This window comes from Grampus griseus (genome assembly GCF_964374135.1).
Source record: "Grampus griseus genome assembly, chromosome: 10".
Taxonomy (NCBI): Eukaryota; Metazoa; Chordata; class Mammalia; order Artiodactyla; family Delphinidae; genus Grampus; species Grampus griseus.
Genome location: NC_139004.1, coordinates 65,945,370 through 65,970,327, shown reverse-complemented (window position 1 = coordinate 65,970,327; position 24,958 = coordinate 65,945,370). Strand labels below are relative to the sequence as shown.

Genomic DNA, 24,958 nt, shown 5'->3' with positions numbered 1-24,958 from the left:
TGGTCAATAAACACAAAGAAAGACTCTCAACATCATTAGCAATTAGGGAAATGCAACTCAAAATCACCAGATACGCCTTCACACCCATTAAGATGGTTACTAAACAAAACAAAAATAAACGAACAAACAAACAAACCTAACAAAGGCTGGTGAGGATGTGGAGAAATCAGAACGCTCTGTGTTGCTGGTGGGCATGTAAAATGGTGCAGCCACTGTGTAAAACATATGGCAGTTCCTCAAAAAATTAAAAACAAAATTATCATGTGATCCAACAATTCCAATTCTGGGTATAAACCCAAAAGAAATGAAAGCAGGAACTCAAGTAGATATGTGTACCCGCCCCCATGTTCATTCCTGCATTACTCACAACAGTCAAAAGGTGGAAACAACCCAATGCCCACCAATAGATGAAAAGATAAACGTAATATAGCATATATATATATAATGGAATACTATTCAGCCTCAAAAAGGAATGAAATTCTGACAGATGCTGTAACATGGATGAACCTTGGAGACATTCTGCTACGTAAAATAAGCCAGTCATGAAAGGACAAATATTGTATAATTTATGATTCTATTTATGTAAGGTACCTAGGACAAGCAAATTCATAGAGATGGAAAGTAGAATGGTGGGTACCAGGGGTTGGGGGAGGGGAGAATAGGAAGTTATTGTTTAATGGGTACAGAGGTTCAGTTTGAGAAGACAAAAAAGTTCTGAAGCTGGATGGTAATGATGGTTGCACAACAGTGGGAAGATACTTAATACCACTGAAGTGTACACATTAAAATGGTTAAAGAAAGAGAGAGAGAGAGAGAGAGAGAGAGAGAGAGAGAGAGAGAGAAGAGAGAGAGAGAGAGACACTACTTCACACCCATTTAGGTGGTTACTGAAAAAAAACAAAAACAAAAAAACAGAAAATAAGTGTTGGGATGTGGAGAAGTTGGAACCCTTGTGCATTACTGGTGGGAACAATGCAACTGCTGTGGAAGACAGTATGGTGGTTCCTCAAAAAGCTAAACACAGAATTACCATATGATCCACTTCTGGGTATATACCCAAAGATACTGAAAACAGGGACATGAAGAGATATTTGTATACCCATGTTCACATCAGCATTATTCACAACAGCCAAAAGGTGAAAACTCAACTGTCTAGCAAGTGAACAATTAAACAATGTGGTCTATACATACCAACTGAGTTTTGTTCAGCCTTAAAAGGGAATGAAGATATCAATTACATCTCAGTTTTTAAAAAAATCTTTAATTAAAAAGGAAAGAACGGGGACTTCCCTGGTGGCGCAGTGGTTGAGAATCTGCCTGCCAAAGCAGGGGACACGGGTTCGAGCCCCGGTCCGGGAAGATCCCACATGCCGTGGAGCAAGCCCATGCACCACAACTACTGAGCCTGTGTTCTAGAGCCTGTGAGCCACAACTACTGAGCCACCGTGCCACAGCTGCTGAGCCTGCGCACCTAGAGCCCGTGCTCTGTGGCAGGAGAGGCCATCGCGATGAGAAGCCAGCGCAGCGCAACGAAGAGTTGCCCCCGCTCGCCGCAACTAGAGAGAGCTCGCGCGCAGCAACGAAGACCCAATGCAGCCAAAAATAAATAAATAAATTAAAAAAAAAAAAAAAAGAAGAAGAATGAAGTTTGGACACACGCTATGACATGAAAACATTTTTACCTGAAATAAGTCAGACATGAAAGGACAAATATTGTATGATTCCACTTATATGGGTTACCCAGAACAGGTAAATAAACAGAGACAGAATACAGATTAGATGTTACCAGGGGCTAGAGGGAGGGGGCAATAGGAGTTACTTGCTTAATGGTTAGGGTTTCTGTTTGAGGTGATGAAAAAGTTTTAGAAATAGATAATGGTTATGGTTTCATTACATTGTGAATGTAATTCATGCAATGAATTTTATGTGAAGTTTACACATAAAAATGGCTTAAATGGCAAATTTTGTTACAATGTATGTAACAAAATATATTCATCACAACTTTGTAAAAAAAAGAAGTAACGTAATATACGAAAAAACACTGAATTAAGCACCTTAAATGGGTGAACTGTATGGTGTGTGAATTATATCTCAACAAAGCTATTTCTTAAAAAGGTAACCATGGCTAACATTTAGTGAACACTTTCCACACACCAGGCACTGTTCTAAAAGGATTACATAAACCTCAAAACAACCTACCGAGGTGGCTACATTTCTTAACCTCATTTCACATATGAGGAAATTGAAGTTAAGTAATTTGTCCAATGTCACTCAGGTAGTGGAAGAGTCAGGGGTTCAAACCCTACCAGATTTTAGAGCTCCTACAGTTACCCACTCTGCTCTACTGAGTCCCACAGTGTGATAGGAAGGTTATTAAAGGCACCCAATAGATGCCCCGTTAACTAAGTGAATGAGATGAACAACTACTGTGGAATTCTAGCAGGAAAATAAATTCTAAGCACTTGGAATGTAGCCAGAAGAGTCCATGATTTATCATCTTTAAAATTTCAGAACTTTCCAATAGCGGGAATTTCCTGGTGGTGCAGTGGTTAAGAATCCGCCTGCCGATGCAGGGAACACGGGTTCAAGCCCTGGTTTGGGAAGATCCTACATGCCACGGAGCAACTAAGCCCCTGCACCACAACTACTGAGCCCGCGCCCAGAGCCTGTGCTCTGCAACAAGAGAAGGGACTGCAATGAGAAGCCCGCACACCACAACGGAGTAGTCCCCACTCGCCGCAACTAAAGAAAGCCTGCACGCAGCAACGAAGACCCAATGCAGCCTAAAATAAATAAATAAATAAATAAAATTTAAATTTTTTTCAAAAAAGAATTTTCCAATAGCTTTAATGTTAATACAACTCTGAGTTAGATTATTAACACACCATTTCATACATTTAAACACCGGCAGAAGAGTATAACCTTGCCCATGTATCTTCAATAAGACTGGAGAGTTCACTTAGTAACCTCTCCATTGACAATTCTCCTCTGAAAGGCTACAAAAAACTAGGCTCCTAAAAGCAACAAAAGTAAACCCAATTCTGGTAACAGAATTCTATAAAGAAGGGTGCTACAAATGTCCAGAAACAGAGACCTAGTACCTATTCTATAGGTTAGGTACCTAGTTAGATGCCTGTTAACCAGGCAAGGTTCAGGTCCAACTTTTGTGTGTTTCACCAGAATGCTAACATACCATTGTCAGTCCTACCGTCACTTATCAGTTCTTGATACCTCTCCTATAGTCCTCACAAGTTTGCTGATGTTGACATTATTAAACCATTCACATTAGTGGCACTACTCAACAGGAAGTTGAAAACTAACAAACCTAGGGCACAATCCAGAGTTCAGAAATGAATCAGGTGACCAGGCGCATCTAAGTCTACTGAACTCCACCTAGATCCCCGCAATTCTGACCTTCACAAGCAAACCTGGAATGTGCAAAAAATACAAGTACTCTTACAGTTTATGTACCCTACAAAACAAGGCCCTTTGTTTTATTAAAAAATGCACGCCCAGAGTTGAGCCCATAAGCACAACATCAATTCTAAAATTAAGAGAAAAACACAGATTTACAACGCCAAAAGGAATCTAAAAAGCGAATACGAGGAAACTTCCCTCTCCTCCTACCTGCGCCCAACGGGTGCAGGACCCACCAGACCACTCCCCTGGCTCCAGATTCTACAGCCCCGAGTGCCGGGCTCCGAACTCTCGCGCCCTGTGGTCCGGCTGAGCCCACTCGGGTCTGTCCAGGTCTGAGAGTGAGGCTACATGCTAAGCACAAAAAAAGCTCCCTCTTGAACGATGCCTCAGAACTGTATCAGAATCTTTAAAAAACAGGAAAAAAGGAGGAAGAAAAGGCCGCCTGCTTGGAGCTCCTCAGAGCAGGAGCACCGAACTGCAACCACGCGCCAGCTACAAAACACCGCAGCCGGCCGCCCCGAGACTGGACCGGTAATTCCACCGCCGCGCCGGGCCCCGCCCCGGGCCCGCGACCATTCTGGGGCGTTCCTCCCGTGGGCGGCGCCTCCCTCACCACACCGCCACTTGGCTCTCTTCCTGAGCGAGGCCGCGGCCGCCCCGCGACACCGAAGCTGCAGCTTCTAGCCCGCGCGGGCCCGCGACGTCCAGAGCGGCCTGGCAGGCCGGCTCTTTTCCCCCAGGCTCCGGCACGCCCTCTCTACGGCCCCAAGCCCTTACCGAGGCAGCGCGGCCTCCGCGGCCCGCTCCTCCTAATCCTCGGCCGCTGCCACCGACCCAGCGCCGCGGAGACCGGAACTTCCTCCGCGCCGAGCCGCTGCCTTCACAAAGGCGCCGCCGCCTTTAGCGCTCTGCCCGCCGGGAGATGGAGTACCGCGGCCGGTCGCACCGAATCCACTCCCGGCGTACCCCGCGCGGGGGGCGGAGGGCGGGGCGGGAGGGGGGGTGCTTGCCTGCCCGGGTGGGACGTAAGGGCACGCTCTCGTCGGCGTCCAATGGGAGGGCGCCCTTCCCTCCCCCCCCAACTCCGTCCGCCGGGGCTGCTGGGGGTTGTGGTTTGGCCTCTGGCCCACGGGTTCTAGTTCTTTTTCGGTCTTTGGAGTTGAGCGAGGCGTGCATTTTCTTGGTGGCTTGGCCTTCTCGAGTTTTGCTCCCCTCCAGAGCGCACATATGGCCCCGGCCTGCGTAGCTTGAAAACGACTTATTTTCCGTTAATATGAAGGAAATGGAAGGGAGGCGTCTCCAGCCTAAGACTTCCGAGGCAGGGGCTTCTGGCCCATACAAGAGCCTGTTTTCCGACCCTCCCATAGGATAGGGAAGCAGTAGTCACAGAGGCTCGTCTCCTTTTCCTTCTGATGGGTTTCCAAGTTAGGTATTACCGACTCAGGAATACCAGGTGGGTGTCATCTGTGTTAAAGGTTTAATATCCCTACCTACGAAGGAAAATCTCAGTTTACACAGAGCCTTGCTAGCTCGGGCAATACATCTGGCCAAGAGTGACTTGTGCGAGGTCACAGAGGAACTGGAAAGTATCTGCAAATCAGCAATCTAGTGGAAAACGGGGCAGCACAACTTTCAGTTTGCAGCTCATGTCCAGAATCTCCTTACAGCTAATGTTCTTCAAATGGCCAGCTCCAAGCTTCCAGGTGGATCATCTACATTGTTGAAATGCTTGCTGGTTCCAGCTACCTGGTATCGCCAGGTAGTGGCTCGTCAGGGAAGGTAACCTGATTTTATAGCCTGAATTCAACATCATGGAATCGAAGAAGTCTGCTGCAAGAAAAGCCTATAAATCATTCTAAAATAAAGCAAGACTTATCTGTAGAGAAAAGAGATTGTTGAGTTAAGTAGTCTTTAAAGTTACCTTCCCACTTTTCAGACATCTTGTCTGGAAGTCATTCAAGAACTGCATGAAGCTCTTGCTGTGTGCCAGGCACTGTATCAGGTGCTGGGGCCACAGGAACCTGAACAAAGCTGATAAACTTTGCTGCTCTGGGGACTTACCTGGTGGTCCAATGGCTAAGACTCTGCCCTAGCAATGCAGAGGGCCCGGGTTTGATCCCTGGTCGGGGAACTAGACCCCACATGCATGCCGCAACTAAGAGTTTGCGTGTCGCAACTAAAAAGATCCCGCATGCCACAACAAAGATCCCGCGTGCCACAACTAAGACCCGACACAGCAAAATAAATACTTAAAAAAAAACAAAAGCAAAACTTTGCTGCTCTGGTGGAGATGGGAGTGGGGGTGGTTACTGAAGACAGACAACAAACTAAACAAGATGTACAATCTCTGCTGAAATGAGTTTGGTTTCTGTAAGGAGGGAGATGGAAAGCTGTCGGAGGGCTCTAAACAGAATAATATCATGGCTTCCATGTAACCGGGATCCCTCTGGCTGCTGTGTAGAGAATAAACTGAAGGTGGGAAGGGCAGAAGCATGCCAGCTGATTAAGAGACTGTTGCAGTAATAAAACCACAGAAGGATAATACTTGTACCTATGTGGCCACAGTGGAAACAGGAAACATGGACTGGGATGAGGGGAAAGAGGGAAGAATGTCAGAGGAGCAATTTTGGTAGGAAGAGCAGGAGCTCAGTTTGGGGTAGGTTGTGGGTTTTTTTGTTTTTTTTGTGTGCGGTACGCGGGCCTCTCACCATTGTGGCCTCCCTCATTGCAGAGCACAGGCTCCAGACGCACAGGCTCAGCGGCCATGGCCCACGGGCCCAGCCGCTCCGCGGCATGTGGGATCTTCCCGGACCGGGGCACGAACCCGCATCCCCTGCATTGGCAGGCGGACTCTCAACCACTGCGCCACCAGGGAAGCCCTGGGTAGGTTGTTTTTGATGCCTAGTAGACAAGATGTGGAGTTGGCAGTTGGCTACATGAATCTGGAGTTTAAGGTAAAGGTCAGGGATAGAGATGCAAATCTGGGAGATATCAACATATCGCTGGTGCTGATATTTAATGACATGGGCCTGGATGAGATGACCTAGGGAATGAAGGAGTGAGAATAACCGGAGAGCAGAGTTGCAGCCCTGAGGCCTGGGGCACACCAGCACTAAGAGGTTTCAGGGAAGAGGAGGAACACCTACACAGAGCTGTGGGTACTTTGACTTTGCTTCCCAAACTGGACCATTGTTGGTGGTTCTTTCCCTTATCGGATAGTACTTTGTCCTCTAAGGAGGTAAACATATGAAAGAACTAATTATTTTTGTCTTATGCCCAAGCTCCTTGGGCAATAATAATTGCTACCCTTGTTCACAACTCTTTGCCTGGCCTTGTGCTGACATTTCATTATCTCATTTAATCTTCACAATAACTGTATGATATCCCCTTTTGTAGTTATGGAAACCAAAGCCCAGAAAGATTAACTTGCTGAAGCTGGAAAGTAGAGGGTGGGGGGATTCCAACCCAGGTCAGTCCTACTCCAAGGCTCATGTTCCTGCCTACTTTCCCCTTTTCCTTATGGTGATTATTGAGTTTTCAGAGGAAGCATCTAGAATTTTTTTTTTTAACTTACATTGGCCCATAGTACTTGTAAGGTTGTTTATATTGCCTAAGACCAGGAATATGAGTATTTAGAATAGCTGACCCAGAACAGCGCCCTCGCCCGGAATGGGGAGCACAACGTCCAGCTGCAGAGGTAGCTTGACTCACTTTCAGCCCCTAAATTCTCACATGGAAGAACCCAGCAAAGAGGAAGACTGTTGTGCTGCCTGTTGTTCTTTGTTGCCTTGGTCACACTTGGGGCCATGACTCTTCAGCATCGAAAGTAGGGACTTGATCAAATGTTAAAATGAGAGACAGGAACCAGGAGAGATACAGATAATACAAGGGCCACAGAGGAAATTTTCCAGCAGAGCAGGAAAACCAGCTGCCTTACCAGGAACTGCAAAGTAATAAAAACAGGAAGGAAAGCCTCTTCAAAATTTCCAGGGAAGAACTGACTATTCTTCTTTTTAAAATTAATTTATGTTATTTATTTATTTTTGGCTGCGCTGGGTCTTCGTTGCTGTGCGCGGGCTTTCTCTAGTTGTGGTGAACGGGGGCTACTCTTCACTGGGGCGCGTGGGCTTCTCATTGTCGTGGCTTCTCTTGTTGCGGAGCATGGGCTCTAGGCGCACAGGCTTCAGTAGTTGCGGCACGTGGGCTCAGTAGTTGTGGCTTGTGGGCTCTAGAGCTCAGGCTCAGTAGTTGTGGCGCACGGGCTTAGTTGCTCCGCGGCATGTGGGATCTTCCCGGACCGGGCTCGAATCCGTGTCCCCTGCATTGGCAGGCGGATTCTTAACCCCTGCGCCACCAGGGAAGCCCGACTATTCTTATTATTAGCTCAGAATACTTCATATTATATAATCTTGTATTTGTAGGAGGGAGAAACTGCTGAAGATGCTGAAAGAGTCATTTAAAAATTTGCCCTGAGTCACACCAGCAAGATAGCAACAGGGCTGGTAACAGATTCCAGCCTCAGGATACAATCGGGTCTTTTCACTTCAGCTACAGCATTTTCACAGCACCTCAGGTTCTGAAATGTCCACTCAAGCTATGAAAGAAAAGACATCTGGGGAAGAACAGAGGTCTTATTACCTTTGCTCCAGTTCTAGCTAGTCCTCACCACTGCCCAAGGCTAATCCTCACTCAAAGCCCAAGGCTTGAAGCAGCATCATACAGGGCAGCAGAGCCATCACAGAATTGACATGTATTATTATTCCAAAAGACCTAGATTTATTTCCTGGTAATTCTATCAGTAAAAAGTGACCTTTAGGGCTTCCCTGGTGGCGCAGTGGTTGAGAGTCCGCCTGCCGATGCAGGGGACACGGGTTCGTGCCCCAGTCCGGGAGGATCCCACATGCCGTGGAGCAGCTAGGCCCGTGAGCCATGGCCGCTGAGCCTGCGTGTCCGGAGCCTGTGCTCCGCAACAGGAGATGCCACAATAGTGAGAGGCCCGCGCACCACACACAAAAAAAGTGACGTTTAGGAAGGGTTGTCCCAATATTCAAATATAGGTCAATAGGTTGATTTAAACAGTTTTAAATCACAACCTTAAAACGTTTCGTAAGTAGCCACAACGGTTTGCTCTGAGTGTCCTAGGCTCAAGAGTTAGCCAGAAGCCCATGGGGTAAATGGCCACTTGCTTGGCTAAGGAGATGCAATACTTCCAAATGACAGTGGTGCTATCTGGTTGAGCTGATGTGCTTGAAAGCAAGAGTGGGACTCAGATAAGCCCTGAGGTCACGTGGAGACTGTTGAGGAGATTGGTTAGGTATGTTAAAAAAAACTTTAAATTTGTCTTCTATAGGGATCAATTCTAGGGGCTGCAGCTTCTGGTTAATGGAATGTAGCCAGGATATTTCTGTGTCAACCAGAGAATATGAGACCTTCTTGGCTTGAACTCTCATAATGTAATATGGCAGGATTAATGAGAGTAAAACTATATAAATGATATTTACTCTAAGGGTGGGAGCCTGTCCTGCTGAGCTAGTAAGGAGAGAAAATACTGAGTGACCTGTGGAGACAGGGAGAGACTCCTCTCTCCTTCCCAGGGGAAAAGATAGTCAAGGAATTGGGCATTTTCTCACACGTTCTTAACTATCAATAAAAGGGAGGAGAAAGCTCCCCTTAAACTATGTGCGAAGGTCTAAGCCCTGTGCAAAGCCATCTCCGGTAAAAGGCCACAGCTTTGTCACAATGTCAGTCACAGTCCAGTGTTGTGGAGGTAGGCTCCAAGTGGCAGCTGTCTGAGACTATGAGAAAAGCCCAGGGGCAGAGCTCTCCCTCAATTCCAGTGTAGGACTGAGATGGAGACAGAACACTGCATTGGGGTGTTTGGAGCAGCAGAGAGAATCAAAGGAGTGACTTCATACTTTTTCCTTCATCCCTGAACTGTTGGGTGAATTAACCATGAGGTTATTAAGTGATTTAATTGCTTCAGAGAAAACATGAGCAGTATTGTTGTTAATCCCTAATTTTATTTCTTTAAACTACTCTCCAAAAGTAAACTTGTTGATTTTATGTTTTCCTGTTTTTTTCTAGAGGTGGTATCCAGGCATTCATCTTTTTTTAAAAGTTCCCCAGGTCATTCTATGTGCAGAGTTGAGAGCTACATTCTAGAGATTCATACTGATATATGAAAACGTGGCTAAAAGGATGTTCTGGGACTTCCCTGGTGGCACAGTGGTTAAGAATCCACCTGCCAATGCAGGGGACCCGGGTTCGAGCCCTGGTCCGGGAAGATCCCACATGCCGTGGAGCAATTAAGCCTGTGCACCACAACTCCTGAGCCTGTGCTCTAGAGCCAGTGAGCCACAACCCCTGAAATCCGTGTGCCTAGAGCCTGTGCTCCGCAACAAGAGAAGCCACTGCAATGAGAAGCCCACTCACCGCAACTAGAGAAAGCCCGCGCACAGCAACGAAGACCCAATGCAGCCAAAAATAAATAAATTTATTTTTAAAAAATGTAAAAAAAAATAAAAGGGTGTTCCTTTAGCAGCAGTTGGTGTGCCTACATCCTTTACAGTCAGTGTGGCCGGGTCCACTAATGACATTTATCCAGCCCCCAAACTTGCACTGTCCTTCCACAATTAGTGGAGGAAACAATGCCATAGTCTCTTTCTTTCGCTTTAAATAAACCTCTTGTTGGCTCGGGCGGAGGAGCTAGGAAGTCTGGGCCTGCGGTCCACCCCAGGCTTTGGGTTTGGGGAGGTGCCTGAGTTTGGCCGGGACCCTGTAAAAGGCGGTGCGGGATGATGCCACCGCTGACCCGGGTCAGGCCCCGCCCAGGTCTCTGCCGGGACCTGGCGCCCCGCCCCACCTCGCGGCGGCCGTGCACTGCGAACTACATTTCCCATAATGCACACCGGGGCGGGCAGGGCCAGGCCCAGCGACTGGAGCCGGGCCTCCGCCGCCAGAGGCCGGCGAGTGCTGTCTTCTTGAGCCGGCAGCCGGGCAAGGGGCCGTGGGAGGGAGCGGTGGCCATGTCTGTGTCTGCAGGGGGCCGTGGTCCCGCGAACCTGAACCATCAGTCCGGGCCCGGCCGGACACCCGTGACCTCCCGGGGGTCCGGCAGAGGGCAGTGACCGGCAATCTCTGTGCTTCCTGACCCCTTCCCCCTCCCCGAGAAACAGGTGAGTCCGACTGCCAACCCACGTGGCTTGGGGGCGCCGAGAGACTGGAGAGCTGTCATCTTTGAAGGGAGGGGCTTGAAGACTGGGGGCCCCTGCAGTCTACGCTGCTATTTGCGGTAGAAGGACTGGGTCTCTCTGGGGTCCCTTCGCCGGTTCCCAGCTGGGGAATACAAAAGGCGAGGCCTGGAACTCTTCCTTCGGCTGGAAGGGCAAAGTCCTGTAGCCCCAACGCACACACATTCGGCCCAGCAGAGTGCTCTCAGAGACTGGCAGAGGTTGACTGTGGGGTGAGCAGGAAGCTCCTGAAAGTGTCTTGAGGCTTGGGACTTTGCCTTCAAGGGTGCCCTGGCTCAGATAACCAAGCTGCCTCTTGCACCTGTTGAGCCACACTTTCTGGGCTCGAGTTTGCTGGGGAGGGTGAGCAGCCTTTGTCAGAAAGGGGAGTGACCACTAGCAGTGACAAGTACCAAGCTATACTCTCAGCGTGGAGTAGGCATCCTGCTGAAGCAGTTACAGCACAGCCTCACCTGGACCCTGTCTGCCACACATCCATGCATCCTGGCACCATCCTCCCAGATAGCCCACTCCCCAAAGGGTCAAGGCAGGATAGGGCACAATCTAAGCAGGAAGAGGGAGCAAGAGTGGTAGGGACCCAGTAGGGAGGAGTTCTTGCAAGGCCCTTCCTCTCTCCAGGCCAGGCACCTAGAGGAGGGAGGCATACCAGAAGGGCTGATTGAGCTAACTTGTTTGGTGACATTGCTCAAAGGCACAGCAGAGCACTTCTAGGGCAAATAGCAAGGCCTGGGGGCTTCTAGAGAGGCTGCCTGAGAAGGGGCCCCAAGGGAGTATCTGGGACTGTTTCCAAGAGACCTCTCTTGCTTAACTGCTTCAGGCCCAGCCACCCAAGAGCTTCAGCCACACAGGTTATGGCTCCAATGGGGTTTGGGGTGGGTTTTGCTATGAGTCATTCACCCTCCCTGCCTAGTTTCCAGTGTAAATGTCCAGAGAACTGTTTGCTTCACCAGGGCTTTTGGCTGGACCCCGATACTTGCCTTGGAGATATTGAGGTACTACATGATTTCAGGTGGTTGGAGAACTGTTCGGAAGGAGATGTCCACTAGCCCCAGCCAGCTGACCCTGCCCTCACAACATGCAGGTACCATGTTGGGTAGTACTCAGCCATGCTGGGCGCAGTTACCTAAATCCCACTGGGATCAGTGGATAGTGGGCCCTCAGGGGTAAGCTGCTGTAGACCTTGTTTTGGTCTTTGAGCCAGAGGCGCAAGGCCGCAGAGTAGGGACATGTGGTAGAAAGGAGTTCAGCTTGGGAGAGACTTCTGGGAGCAGCAGGGAAGTTACAGGTCTGTCCTGCAATTTCAGGATGAATAGCCAGTGAGCCTGGAGGAACTCCCAGCCCTAGGCCCAAAGGCATCTCTGTCCCAGCATCACAGATGGGTCATTTCAGGCCAGAGCCCACCTGGCTTCATGAGGTCAGAAGCACGTCCTGCTCACTAAGGGCCTGGCTCAGGATGAGCAAACTCGCAAAGGACTGATTTACATGGCAGAGATTACTGGATCTGTGTATAAGTGCAGGTACACATGGTCTGAATAAGAATAATCATGATGTGCTAAAGACAGCTGAGTGTATATGTACCTACTCTGTGCCAGGGTAACCAAATTACATGGATTATCTCATTTAATCCTTCCACAACCCAATGAATCAGTGCTGTCAACATCCTCATTTCATAGGTGAGAAAGCTGAGATTTATAAAACCATGCCAGGTTAATACAGGTCCCTCTGACTCCAGAGCCACTGTTACTGAACACTTAACTACTACCAAGGACTAAGTCTTCCCTACAGGCAGGAGTCTCCCAAGGCTACATTGGAGCTGGGTGTTCTCTGAGGATCTTTCATCTTCTCCCTTCCAAAGTTATTTATCTGACAAATGTTAATTAAAATCCTGCTTATGGAGCTGACATTCTGAAATTTGCGACAGCTCACAGGGTTACCTTCAATGTAGAAAAATAAAGCAGGGCAAGGGAGATAAGAATCCAGGATATTCCAGGAAGGCCTCTCTGATAAGGTAACACTTGAGCAGCAACCTGAAGGAAGTGACAGAGTGAGTCATGTAGATATTTGGCCAAGTAGTGGAATAGGTGAGGTGGGGGGCAGGGGGAAAAGTAGGGAGGTGTGGTCCAGGCAGAAAATTCAGCAAGAGCAAAGTTCTGAAGTGAAGGAATACTCAGGATTTACATTTACAGTATACTCAAGGAAAGCCATAATGTCAGTGTGGCTGGGTTGAAGCAAAGCAAGTAGGGGAAAGAACAGGAGATGAGGTTGAAGAAGTAATTTGGGGGGTGGGGTGCAGTGCGTGTAGACAGAGAGGTTCTTGTGCACCACTGTGAGGAAATTGGCTTTCTCACTGGGTTAGGTGTGACCGTTACAGACTAGTGAGCAAAGGAGCTACGTGACTTGACTTCTGTCTCAAGCAGATCACTTTGAGTGCTGTGAGAAGGATAGACTGTACAGGGACAAGGACAGAAGTGGGGAGACTGGTTAAAAGACTGTTGCAATGCTGGAGAGGGTGTGGAGAAAAGGGAACCCTCTTATACTGTTGGTGGGAATGTAAATTGATACAGCCACTATGGAGAACAGTATGGAGGTTCCTTAAGAAACCAAAAAGTAGAACTACCATACGACCCAGCAATCCCACTACTGGGCATATACCCTGAGAAAACCATAATTCAAAAAGAGTCATGTACCACAGTGTTCATTGCAGCACTATTTACAATAGCCAGGACATTTACAATAGCCAGGACCTAAGTGTTCATCGACTGATGAATGGATAAAGATGTGGCACATATATACAATGGAATATTACTCAGTCAAAAAAAGAAACAAAATTGAGTTATTTGTAGTGAGGCGGATGGACCTAGAGTCTGTCAAACAGAGTGAAGTAAGTCAGAAAGAAAAACAGATACCATATGCTAACACATACATATGGAATCTAAAAAAAAAAATGGTTCTGATGAACCTAGGGGCAGGACAGGAATAAAGACACAGACGTAGAGAATGGACTTGAGGACACGGGGATGGGGAAGGGTAAGCTAGGATGAAGTGAGAGAGTGGCATTGACATATATACACTACCAAATGTAAAATAGATAGCTAGTGGGAAGCAGCCGCATGGCACGGGGAGATCAGCTTGCCGCTTTGTGACCACCTAGAGGGGTGGGATAGGGAGGGTGGGAGGGAGACGCAAGAAGGAGGGGATATGGGGATATTTGTATATGTATAGCTGATTCACTTTGTTACGCAGCAGAAGCTAACACGACATTGAAAAGCAATTATACTCCAATAAAGATGTTAAAAAAAAAAAAGACTTGCAGCAATCTGCTAGAGAGATAATGTTGACTGGGACCAATGTGATAGTGGTGGAGGTGATGAGAAGTGGTCAGATTCTGAATATGGGCATTTTCCTATGGAACATCAATAATCTGTTCCATGAAAGTTGGACATTCTGTCTGGAATCACTAACTTAGTATCTGTTTCCCACTTTTTTTTTAACATTTTATTGAAGTATAGTTGATTTATGTGTTTCCCCATTATTTCAAATGGGAAAAAGTATAATTCTTCCTTCATCAACCCCAAATCCCCAATTTTCTAAAATGGCACTAAAACACAAGGAAAATACATACCTAATATATGCCAAACAAATTATAATGTTAGGATACAAAATGCTTAAAACACTTCCTCCTGATCAAACAGTGTTGCTTTGATACAGCATCATGGCCTCTTTCAGTACCTGCAGATAGCCATGATGTAAGTAAACCCCTTTTGTTGGCACTCAATGATCTATCAGTTCTATTTGAAATGTAATTTGAGGCTTTAAATGCACATTCCTTTATTAAAAAATATAGATCAAGTGTTGATAATAGTTTTTTTCTATGTAAACATAAGCTCAATCAGTACAAGTTTGTTGTATTAGTTATCTATTGCTGTGTAACAAGTTATCCCAAAACTTAGCAGCTCAAACCAATAATAAATATTTATTATCTCATACAGTTCCTGAGGTTCAGGAATTTGGGAGCATCTTAGCTGGATGATTCAGGCCCAGTGTCTCTCATGAGGTTGCAGTCATTCAAAGGCATGACTGGGGTTAGATGATTTGCTTCCAAGACTGCTTGCTCACATGACTAGCACATTGGTACTGGCTGTTCTCAGGTTTCAGTTTCTTACCACGAGCTCCTCTCTTTACGGCTGCTTGAGTGTCCTCACAACTGATGGCTGATGGCTGCACCTAGAGAGAGTGATCCAAGAGAACAAAGCAGAAGCCACAATGTCTTTTATGACCTAGCCTCAGAAGTCACACATTGTCATTTTCACATTATCCTGTTGGTGACATAGATTAGTTCTGCTCAGTGTGGGATGGGAGTATATAGACTTGAATGCTGGGAGTTGAGAATCACTGGGGACCATTTGGAAGGCTGGCTACCACAGCTGTGTATTAAAAACCAAGAGGCATTCTATGTGGCAAAGGTTAATGAGAGACATTTTGCTGGGTGTACCTGTATTCTGAAGTAAAGCTGACAAGATTTGCTGGTGGTTTGGTATATGAGGTACGGGAAAAAGAGAGGCATAAGGGATGCCTCCAAGATTTTTTGCTAAATAACTGGAAGTATCAAATTGTCTTTCACTGAGATGGAGAAAACTCTGAGAGGAACAACTTTTTAAGGGGATGATCAGGAGCTCAGTTTTGGACATATAACTTTGAGATACTGTAAGATATCCAAGGGCAGACATCAAGTAAACAGTTAAATGTGTGTGCCTCTGGAAGTCAGAAGAGAGATTAGGGCTGTGAATAAAATTTGGAATCATTAATTTATTGGTGAAATTTAAAACCATGAGACTGAATAAGGTCACCAAGGGATCGAATGAAGACAGAAAAGAGATCCAAGACCTGAAATCTTGGTCCCTCAACAGTAAGAAGAACTGTAAAGAGAACTTAGAAGGAGTGGTCCATGAGGTAGGAGAACCATGAAAGGAGAGTGATGTGCCAGAAGCCAAGAGAAGAAAGTGTTTTGAGAGAGAGGAAATAATCATTGTGGCTGCTGAGTGAAGTGAGATGATCCTGGAGGTCACTGGAGACCTTGAGGGAGCAGTGTTACTGGAGTAATAGTTGGAATGGATTCAAGTGTGAATGGGAAAAGTGGAGAGACACCTGAGCGCTCCACATTTCCCAGTCCCTCTGGCCACATGACTAGTTCTGGCCAATCTGGACTTTGAAGTATTTAAGAGTTCTGACATGACCCTCCAGCCCTGTCTTCCATTGCCAGGTGACGGCAGAACTATAAGATGCTAGTAGCCTGGATTCCTGAATCACTGCCCGGAGGGAGCTGCTCTGAATTGCTACCAAACCCACAGTACGTGAGCAAAAAATAAGCCTTTAGTGCTCGCTTCGGCAGCACTAAAATTGGAACGATACAGAGAAGATTAGCGTGGCCCCTGTGCGAGGATGACATGCAAATTCCTGAAGCGTTCCATATTTTTTGGTTCAGGCGGTAATGCGAGTGATGGGGAGCGGCGCGGGGTGGCAGATGAAGCTTCGGCTCTCCCGCTGCTCACCTCCTGCTGTGCGGCCCACTTCCTAACAGCCCACGTCCCAGATAGAGGTCCGCAGCCTGGGAGTTGGGGACCCCTGCTGTATATAATGGAGTCAGCCTGTCAAATTAGGAACTTGTAAATATTTTAATACATATTATCCTTTAGAGTTTATTAAAAAATGGTTGCAAAATCTGTGAAGGTGGTCAAAAGGTACAAACTTCCAGTTACAAAATAAATAAATCCTGAGGATGTAATGTACAGCATAGTGACTATAATTAATAATGCTTGTATATTTGAAAGTTGCTAAGAGAGTAGGTATTAAAAGTTCTCATCACAAGAAAAAAATTTTGTAACTTTGTGTGGTGATGGATGTTAACGAGACATTGTGGTGACCATTTTGCAATATATACAAATATTGAATCATTATGTTGTAGACCTGGAACTAATATAATGTTATACATAGATTATTTCTCAATAAAAAAATGCTTGCAATAAAAAAAAAAAAAGAAAAGCCTTTAGGGAATTCCCTGGCAGTCCAGTGGTTAGGACTCTGCACTTCCATTGCCTGCAGCCCAAGTTCAATCCCACAAGCCATGTGATATGGCCAAAACAAACCAAAAAAGCCTTTATGTGTAAAGCCTCTACCATTTTGGCACTCATTTGTTACACAGCATAGCCTAGCTTACGTGACTAATTAAACTCCAAGTACTGTGTACTGTTTTGAGGTTTGTTTGTTTGTTTTATAAAGGACAGCAAAAAAAAAAAAAAAATAGGGTGGTACCTAGAGGGGAATGTAGAGTTAAGGGGAGGTTTGTTTTAAGGTTTTAATTGAAATAAAACAAACATAAAGTTCACAAATCATAAGTACAGCTCAATGAATTATAACAGAGTAAACACATCTAAGTGAAGGTGTTTGGAAAATGGAAGAAACATCAGTATATTGGTGATGAATAGGGGAGAAGGGGACACTGATGATCTGAGAGAGAGAGGGACAGCTGCTGAAGCCATATGCTTGGATGGGTGAGAGGGGCTGGAGTGGAGGTGTTAGTGGAGCCCAGACAGCTCATCTTTAGTAAGAAGGAGGAAGGCAGAGTCTGGCAGGTGAGGTGAGGTGGTAGTGGGAATCTTGGAAGTTCTCTTTTGCTGACTTCCATGTCCTCAGTGAAATAGAAGGTAAGGTTATCACTGATAGTGCTGAGGGTGAGCATTGGAGAAGATGATGGAAGCTTGAGAAGAGAGAAGATGTGAAGCTCTCCACTAGGGGAGTGGGAAAGTGAGTACACATAGAAATGTAGGGCATTCCCATTTAAAGTAGTTGTTCTGGACCCTCTCCTCAGAAAAAAGCACATACCAATCCAGGCCTCCATCCAAGGAGCCAGGTCCAGAAGCCCTGGCCACAACCCCAGGACTGGCAGTAGCAGCTTGCCCTCTGCCTATATATGGACAGAGTCATCTCTCTGGGGTCGCTCTCTCTTTACACAGCAATGCAGACCCCAACCGGGCTTTTAGGTTAGCTTGTAAGATAATGGTCTCCAAGGTTCTCGTGTGGCCTGTGTCTTCTTGCTCAAGATCTGGACATGCCCTAGTTGCCTTAGCACCCACTGCCCTGGGCTCCGTGGTGTTGCGGTGGCTGTTTTGGCCTGTTTTGGATTGCTCCTCTTGGTCTCAGTCTCAGAGGAGACCTTTCTGGATGCCTCCCCAGGCTCCTGTTGAGGGCATGCAGCTTCTTAATTACTCTTCATCAGAAAAGGTGGACCACACCTTGGTCTTCTGGGCTCTGACCCTCGCTGGGAACCATCACTCTTGATTGTCTTGATGGACAGGACTGGTGGCCTAGAAAATCCCAAAAGGTAGATGTTCTCCCAAATAATCTTCCTTTGAAGATTATTCAAAGGGCACTCTGTGTGGGGTGATGCTGTTGACCAGTGGTACCCAACCCCCACTTAACTCTGTGGTGCTCCGGGACCAGTGGGGGCGTGGCCATCAAGCCAGTCTCTGGCCCTGCCTCCCTCTCTGTCTGTTTTGCACATTGAACTGCTTTACAAGATTAATTTGAAGAAAGGATTCCGTAGCTTACAACAAAGATGACAGAAGAGCTTGAAAATCAACTCTTTGGGTACACTTGCAGGAGCTGCCCGCTAGGAACTTGTGGTCGGAGAGAGTTCTTAGACACAGGTAAGCGGAGGCCACACAAATGCTAGTGCTGGTGACACTGTTTTGAAATCACTCTTCTCATGAACGTTTTTGAGCACCTACTTCATGCCAGGCTCAGGGTGGAGTCATTTGCCCAAGGTTACAGAGCTAGTAAGGGACAAGCCTCAATTATTCCCTATGGACTCTGCTCCAGGAGGGCAGGGACAGAGTCTGCTTTGCTCACGCTAACACCAGTCCCCCCCAGGCCCCTGGCCTGCCTGCAGTGCCTTCCTCATGAGTCTCTGACTAGTCTTCGCTGCCCTTCTAGCCCATCCAGCCAAATTTCTGTTCCCTAAAGGGTTAGTGCCTCAGATGGAACCCCTCTCCTATGGATTGTTTGTTGCCTGCCAAATGAAGACCCTTCAGCCTGACATTAAGGGACCTTAGAGGCTGATCCCAAGAGAGCCACCCAACTTCGTTATCCCTGACATCAACTCTTGGCCACCTCCACCTGGCCCGGAGGCTGCAGAAGGACTGGGAGATCAGGCTGAGTTTGTCCTTAGTGTCCATCAAATGGGCACTGAGAACCGACATGTCCATAGTTGTTTTTAACTGGAGAGGTGAGCCCTGGTGCAAATTCAAAAGGTACAGAATGCAAGGAGAAAAGCAAGGCTTAGGCCTGTTTACTCTGACTCACTTTGTTCATAGTAAATGTCTAAATATCAAAAAGAACTGATTTGTCAACTCAGTTTTGAATGGAGAAATGTTCATGGTAGGATGTACAGTGGAAGATATCAGGATACAGAATGGTTTCAATTACCAGCTCCAGCGCTTCTTTCCTGTCGTGACATTGGACAATGTACTTACACTCTCTCAGCTTCAGTTTCTTCATATATAAAGCTTGTCTGACAAGAGTGCCTGCCTCAGAGAAGAGTGATCAGGATTACATAAAAATCCACATAGGGACTGGGACTTCCCTGGAACTTCTAGGGGTAAAGAATCCGCCTTCCAATGTAGGGGATGCAGGTTCGATCCCTGGTCAGGGAACTAAGACCCCACATGCCGCGGGGCAACTAAGCCCACGTGCCATAACTAGAGAGAGAAAGAAACACTGCACACCACAACTAGAGAGAAGCTTGAGTGCCGCAACTAAGACCCGACACAGGGACTTCCCTGGTGGCGCGGTGGTTAAGAATCCGCCTGCCAATGCAGGGGCACGGGTTTGATCCCTGGTCCAGGAAGATCCTGAAGATCGCAGAGCAACTAAGCCCATGCGCCACAACTACTGAGCCTGCGCTCTAGAGCCCGTGCTCTGCAACGAGAGGCCACCGCAATGAGAAGCCCGCGCACCACAACAAAGCTTAACCCCTGCTCACCGCAACTAGAGAAAGCCCACAAGCAGCGACGAAGACCCAACACGGCCAAAAAAAAAAAAAAAAAGTATATTTATTTATTTATTTTGGCTGCACTGGGTCTTAGTTGCATCAGGCAGGATCTTCATTGCAGCATGCAGGATCTTTAGTTGTGGCATGAGGGATCTTTTAGTTGCAGCATGCTGCTCTTAGTTTCAGCATGCGGGAACTAGTTCCCTGACCAGGGATTGAGCCGGGCCCCCTGTATTGGGAGCACAGAGTCTTAACCACTGGACCACCAGGCAAGTCCCCCATGCATTCTTTTATAATCAGAAAGAGAACAGCACGCTTCTTTAGAAGGGAATATTCAGAACCCATTCCCCAGAGGTTTGAGTTAGCTGGGTCCTGGTGAGGGATACTTTCCTGTACTTAACCACTCTTAATTATGCCAGTGACTCCTGCCACTAGCACCTTCCCGCTTACCCTCAATGATGCCTTTGTTTGCCCCACAGGAGAGCCCAAGGGATGGCTGCTGACATGCAGAGGAAGAGAAGCAGCGAAGGCCCTGATGGCACGTTGGCTCCTTCTGATGGGCAGAGTGTGGAGAGAGCTGAGAGCCCCACACCAGGACTGGCCCAGGGAATGGAGCCAGGTATGGGCAGGGTGCGCAGCCCCAGCCAGCTTACAGCTAGAGCAGCCTCGAGGGCAATCGGGATTCCCAACCAGTCTTTCACTGTCACTCATTCATGCATGCTCACTTGTTAGCTATTTGTCATGTGCTGGGGATACTGCAAGGATCCAGGCTCAGTGTGCATCTGGCCTTCCTCTCCACTTCATGTTGTGCCACTTGCCCTGTGCTGTCTTGCCACCAGTGTGGGCTCTTCTCCTATTTCCTGTGTCTACAGGTACCTCCCTGGCTCCTTCTCTCTCCCTCAGCTCTCAACTTAAATGTCACCTCCTCACAAGAGAGGCCTGCCCTGACCATGCTCTGCACAGAACACTAGTTATTTTGTAGTCTTATTTGTGTGTGTATGTATTGCCCACCTTTCTTGTCTACAAGATTGTGAGCTCTTTGAGCACAGAGCTGTTGTATCCCCAATGCCTGGTACAGTGTTGAACTCATAATAGAGACTCAAAACATATCTCTTGAACTCTTCTGTCAAAAAAAAAATCAGTAAAGGAAAACTGACATTGTCCCTGCCTTGGGGGAGCCACAGGCTAGTGAGAGCATTCCAGTGGAGGGGGTTAGGAACCATGGGTCCCTGTGCAGGGTCAGGGAGCCTTCTCCCAGGGAGAGAGATTTGCTGAGCACAGGAGGTATTCCAGGCACAGGGCGAGGTGCTGGGAACACAGCAGCAAAAAACCAGGTTCCTGCCCATGAGGGGGAACCCCACTGCATTTGGGGAGAAGGGCAATAACTGATAAGTGCCGCAAGAGAAGTCAAGGAGGGGGATATGATAGAGTGCCTGGGTTTGGGGGTCAGGTGACAGGGACAACTAACATCTTTGCTGTGAGCTGAAGTGTGACAGGGAGCTGGCATGCAAAGAGGTGGGAGTGCCTTCCATGCAGAGGGAACAGGAGATGCAGAGGCCCTGAGGTAGGTGGGGATATCCAAAGAGCAGATGCACGAAGGGCTGTGAGATGAGAGTGAGAGGGGCAGGCAGATACTGGCTACCACCGCAGCCTTGAGGGGTTGGGGTCTTATTCCCAGTGTGAGGGGAGGAGGCTGGTGGGCTGTAAGTCACAGCAGAGCATGACTTGTAGCCAGAAGGAACAGTGGCTTACCTCATCAGGACAGGCAGAGTACTGTATTGGGCACCTTGCTGGTGAGGTGGTCTGCCAGAAGCTACTGCTCTAAACACCAGTGCTTTTGGCTGGCAGGTGCCGGACAGGAGGGTGCCATGTTCGTCCATGCCCGTTCCTATGAGGACCTGACAGAATCAGAGAATGGGGTGGCTTCTGGGGAGAGCCCCAAGGAGGGTGCTGGTGGTCCTCCACCTCTGCCTACAGACATGCGCCAGATCAGCCAGGACTTCAGTGAGCTGAGCACCCAGCTGACAGGTGTCGCCCGAGACCTGCAGGAGGAGATGCTTCCAGGAAGCTCTGAGGACTGGCCGGAGTCCCCAGGGGCAGCTGGGCGACCAGCCACAGAGCCCCCAAGAGAGGGCACTGGTGAAGGGGATGAGGAGGAGACTGCTGAGGCATGGCGCCTGCACCAGAAGCATGTCTTCGTGCTGAGCGAGGCGGGGAAGCCTGTGTACTCCCGCTATGGGTCAGAGGAGGCACTTTCCAGCACCATGGGTGTCATGGTGGCCCTGGTGTCCTTCCTGGAGGCTGACAAGAATGCCATCCGTTCCATCCATGCAGGTGAGCCACCAGGAGGGGGGTGCCAGGAGGTCTCCCTGGCCAGGAGAGACCATACCAGGTTTCGGACTCCCAGGGACTAGAGGGCTGGGATGTGCTGTGTGACCAAGCTTAGTCCCTCCACCTCACCGAGCCCCAGGTCCTCATCTGAACACGGGAAAACAACACTGACTGCCTCATAGGGCTGTTGTGGGGGCCAAAGGTGGCTCGCACATGGGCTTTGCCCTTGGAGAAGGTGAGAAGCCGGGGGAGGTAACCAAAATAATCCCAGGTCTTGAGCCCCACCCAGCTCTTGCCACTTAGCCCAAGAATGTGTGTCTTTCTGAAGTGCTTCCTGCATTTTAGCTGGTCCCAGTCTGTGAAACAAGTGGCAGGAAAGGGGAAAGGGGGGGCCCATGGGCATCTGTTTTTCTTTCATCCTGAAGCCCCCTCTGTGTGCACAGTTCTGAGGGGAGGTGGAGAGATTGTGGAAAGCGGGGCTCTGAGGGTGCTAGGGCAGGCCATTCAGGGAGCGCTTTCCGGAGAAGGGCTGAAGCTGACACCACCCCTATCCATCGGTCCCATCAGATGGCTACAAGGTAGTATTCGTGCGCCGGAGCCCACTGGTGCTGGTGGCGGTGGCCCGCACGCGGCAGTCGGCACAGGAACTGGCGCAAGAGTTGCTCTACATCTACTACCAGATCCTGAGCCTTCTTACGGGTGCGCAGCTGAGCCACATCTTCCAGCAGAAGCAGAACTATGACCTGCGGCGCCTGCTCTCGGGCTCTGAGCGCATCACGGACAACCTGCTGCAGCTCATGGCGCGAGACCCCAGTTTCCTGATGGGGGCGGCGCGCTGCCTGCCCTTGGCGGCGGCCGTGCGCGACGTCGTGAGTGCCAGTCTGCAGCAGGCGCGCGCCCGCAGCCTCGTCTTCTCCATCCTGCTGGCGCGCAACCAGCTCGTGGCGCTTGTGCGCCGCAAGGACCAATTCCTGCACCCCATCGACCTGCACCTGCTCTTCAACCTCATAAGTTCCTCCTCGTCCTTCCGCGAGGGCGAGGCCTGGACGCCCGTGTGCCTGCCCAAATTCAACGCAGCCGGCTTCTTCCACGCACACATCTCGTACCTGGAGCCTGACACGGATCTCTGCCTGCTGCTCGTCTCCACCGACCGTGAGGACTTCTTTGCAGTGTCTGACTGCCGCCGCCGCTTTCAGGAGCGCCTGCGAAAGCGCGGAGCGCACCTGGCGCTGCGGGAGGCACTGCGCACACCTTACTACAGTGTTTCCCAAGTGGGCATCCCTGACCTGCGCCACTTCCTCTATAAGTCAAAGAGCTCGGGACTCTTCACCAGGTGAGGGAGGGCCTTGGGGAGACTGCTTGAGGGAGACAAGGGCGTGGGGGGGGTGGGCGGCTGGTTGGGCCTGAGCTCTGATGCAGTCCTGAAGCTGATGATCCCTCTGGGAATGGACCGACCTGCTGTGTCTGTTTGACTCTGATACCAGGGGCCCAAAGCCCCTATCACCCTACTCCCCATCAGCATACACCTCTCTACTTCAGTCATTTCCCATAAGGCCTTGAAATACCCAATACACCCAGGGAAGGAAGCTGGAACAGAGGTCTCCTCTGTTTGGTCAGTTTGGTCCAGCCCAGGATGCACAACTCCTCCACTTCCTCCTCCAGCAGAGGGGCTGGGGCCAGATGAGGCATCTTCTATCCTCCTTTTACCCCTTTTTGGTCCAGAAGGTTCCTGGCTCACTTTTCCTTCATCTCAGACCTGTCACTCTGTCTAGGACACCTAAACCCAGATTGGTTTCTCCAAGGGAGGGTCACCAAAGATGCCATGAACTTGGGGGAGAGGGGAGAACAGGGCTCCAGTCTGGGTGGGCCCAGCTTTGTCCTGGGGAGTCTTCAGTGGTGAGGAGACAATGCCTTGTCCTGGGGTGGGGGGGCATTTGGAGGGTAGGACCCATGGTGGAGTCTCCCTGGCCAGGAATAGGTGTTTCTGGATTTCCAGAGAAGCCAGTGGAAGTCATTCCTTTGCGAACCCACTCCCCCATCTCCAGCCCTGAGATCGAGGCCCCGTACACCAGTGAAGAGGAGCAGGAGCGGCTGCTGGGCCTCTACCAGTACCTGCACAGCCGCGCCCACAATGCCTCCCGCCCACTCAAGACTATCTACTACACGGGCCCCAACGAGAACCTCCTGGCTTGGGTAAGGCAGCCCTGGGATGGGCTGGGCTTCATCGGGGTCCTGGGCAAGGGCCACAAGGGTTGTCTAATCTGGATGACCACCCTGTGCCCCCTTCCTCCAGGTGACAGGCGCCTTTGAGCTCTACATGTGCTACAGCCCCCTGGGGACCAAGGCGTCGGCCGTCAGTGCCATCCATAAACTGATGCGCTGGATCCGCAAAGAAGAAGACCGCCTCTTCATCCTCACGCCCCTCACATACTGATGAGAATGTGTGTGGGCTCGGCCCTCCTAGGCACACCAGGCTGTGGAAGCCATGGGAGCTTCCAGGTGGGGCTGGCCTCTGGCCCAGGCAGCAGGCAGGGACTGTGGGTTGGTGTGTGCATTAAAGTGCTTTGGGGAAGACACTTGTGGGCCTTGTCACTGGTTCCTTCACTCTCACTCACACACAGACGCTGGATCCTCCTCCCTAGGCCCTGCCCATGCTTCCCCATGCACAGCATCACATGTGCTCAGAGTTGGCCCCTGGGCTGGGGCTGTTTTCATTCAGCTGAAGTCCTGCCACGTGTAAAGTGTTCTCTAGGACCCCACTGGCCTTCCCCACCACGACCAACCTCCCGCGATGCCCCACCCCACACTCAGTCTGAGCCCCTGGTGCCTCCCCTGTCACTCCTAGGTGGGATTCCCAGCTGCATGGCCTGAAGGACCACCCAACCACCTGGGAGCCCTGACTGGCTCTGCT

At 49.2% G+C, this 24,958-nt stretch overlaps 2 protein-coding genes across 5 annotated transcripts in view; one reads left to right on the top strand and one right to left on the bottom strand.

Moving 5' to 3' along the window:
* Positions 1-4,314, bottom strand: part of RBM6 (RNA binding motif protein 6) — a 106,872-nt gene extending 102,558 nt beyond the window's left edge. The window contains exon 1 of the mRNA XM_082664651.1: positions 4,198-4,314. The gene's annotated coding sequence lies outside the window, so the exon portion shown is untranslated. The remainder of the gene's footprint in view (positions 1-4,197) is intronic.
* A 6,028-nt stretch (positions 4,315-10,342) lies between these two features.
* On the top strand, positions 10,343-24,615 carry MON1A (MON1 homolog A, secretory trafficking associated). Of its 4 annotated transcripts, none has more exons than XM_082664648.1 (8): positions 10,343-10,595; positions 11,680-11,751; positions 15,931-16,017; positions 20,196-20,335; positions 21,565-22,050; positions 22,615-23,380; positions 24,093-24,240; positions 24,341-24,615. In XM_082664648.1, exons 3-8 carry the CDS (start codon positions 15,950-15,952, stop codon positions 24,479-24,481), a joined length of 1,749 nt encoding a protein of 582 aa, XP_082520774.1. In that variant the 5' UTR covers positions 10,343-10,595; positions 11,680-11,751; positions 15,931-15,949; the 3' UTR covers positions 24,482-24,615. The 4 variants fall into 4 exon arrangements, with proteins under 4 accessions (XP_082520774.1, XP_082520773.1, XP_082520776.1 ...); XM_082664647.1 differs by having other exon boundaries at positions 11,621-11,751; XM_082664650.1 differs by lacking the exon at positions 15,931-16,017.
* The last annotated feature ends 343 nt before the right edge of the window (positions 24,616-24,958 follow it).

What these genes read in the sequence shown, in the direction of transcription:
- MON1A (XM_082664648.1), top strand. Translation starts at nt 15,950, where the DNA reads ATGCTAGTAGCCTGGATTCCTGAATCACTGCCCGGAGGGAGCTGCTCT. An exon ending in GGCCCAGGGAATGGAGCCAG is followed by an intron (nt 20,336 to 21,564) that starts GTATGGGCAGGG and finishes TTTGGCTGGCAG; the next exon opens with GTGCCGGACAGGAGGGTGCC. An exon ending in ACGAGAACCTCCTGGCTTGG is followed by an intron (nt 24,241 to 24,340) that starts GTAAGGCAGCCC and finishes CCCTTCCTCCAG; the next exon opens with GTGACAGGCGCCTTTGAGCT.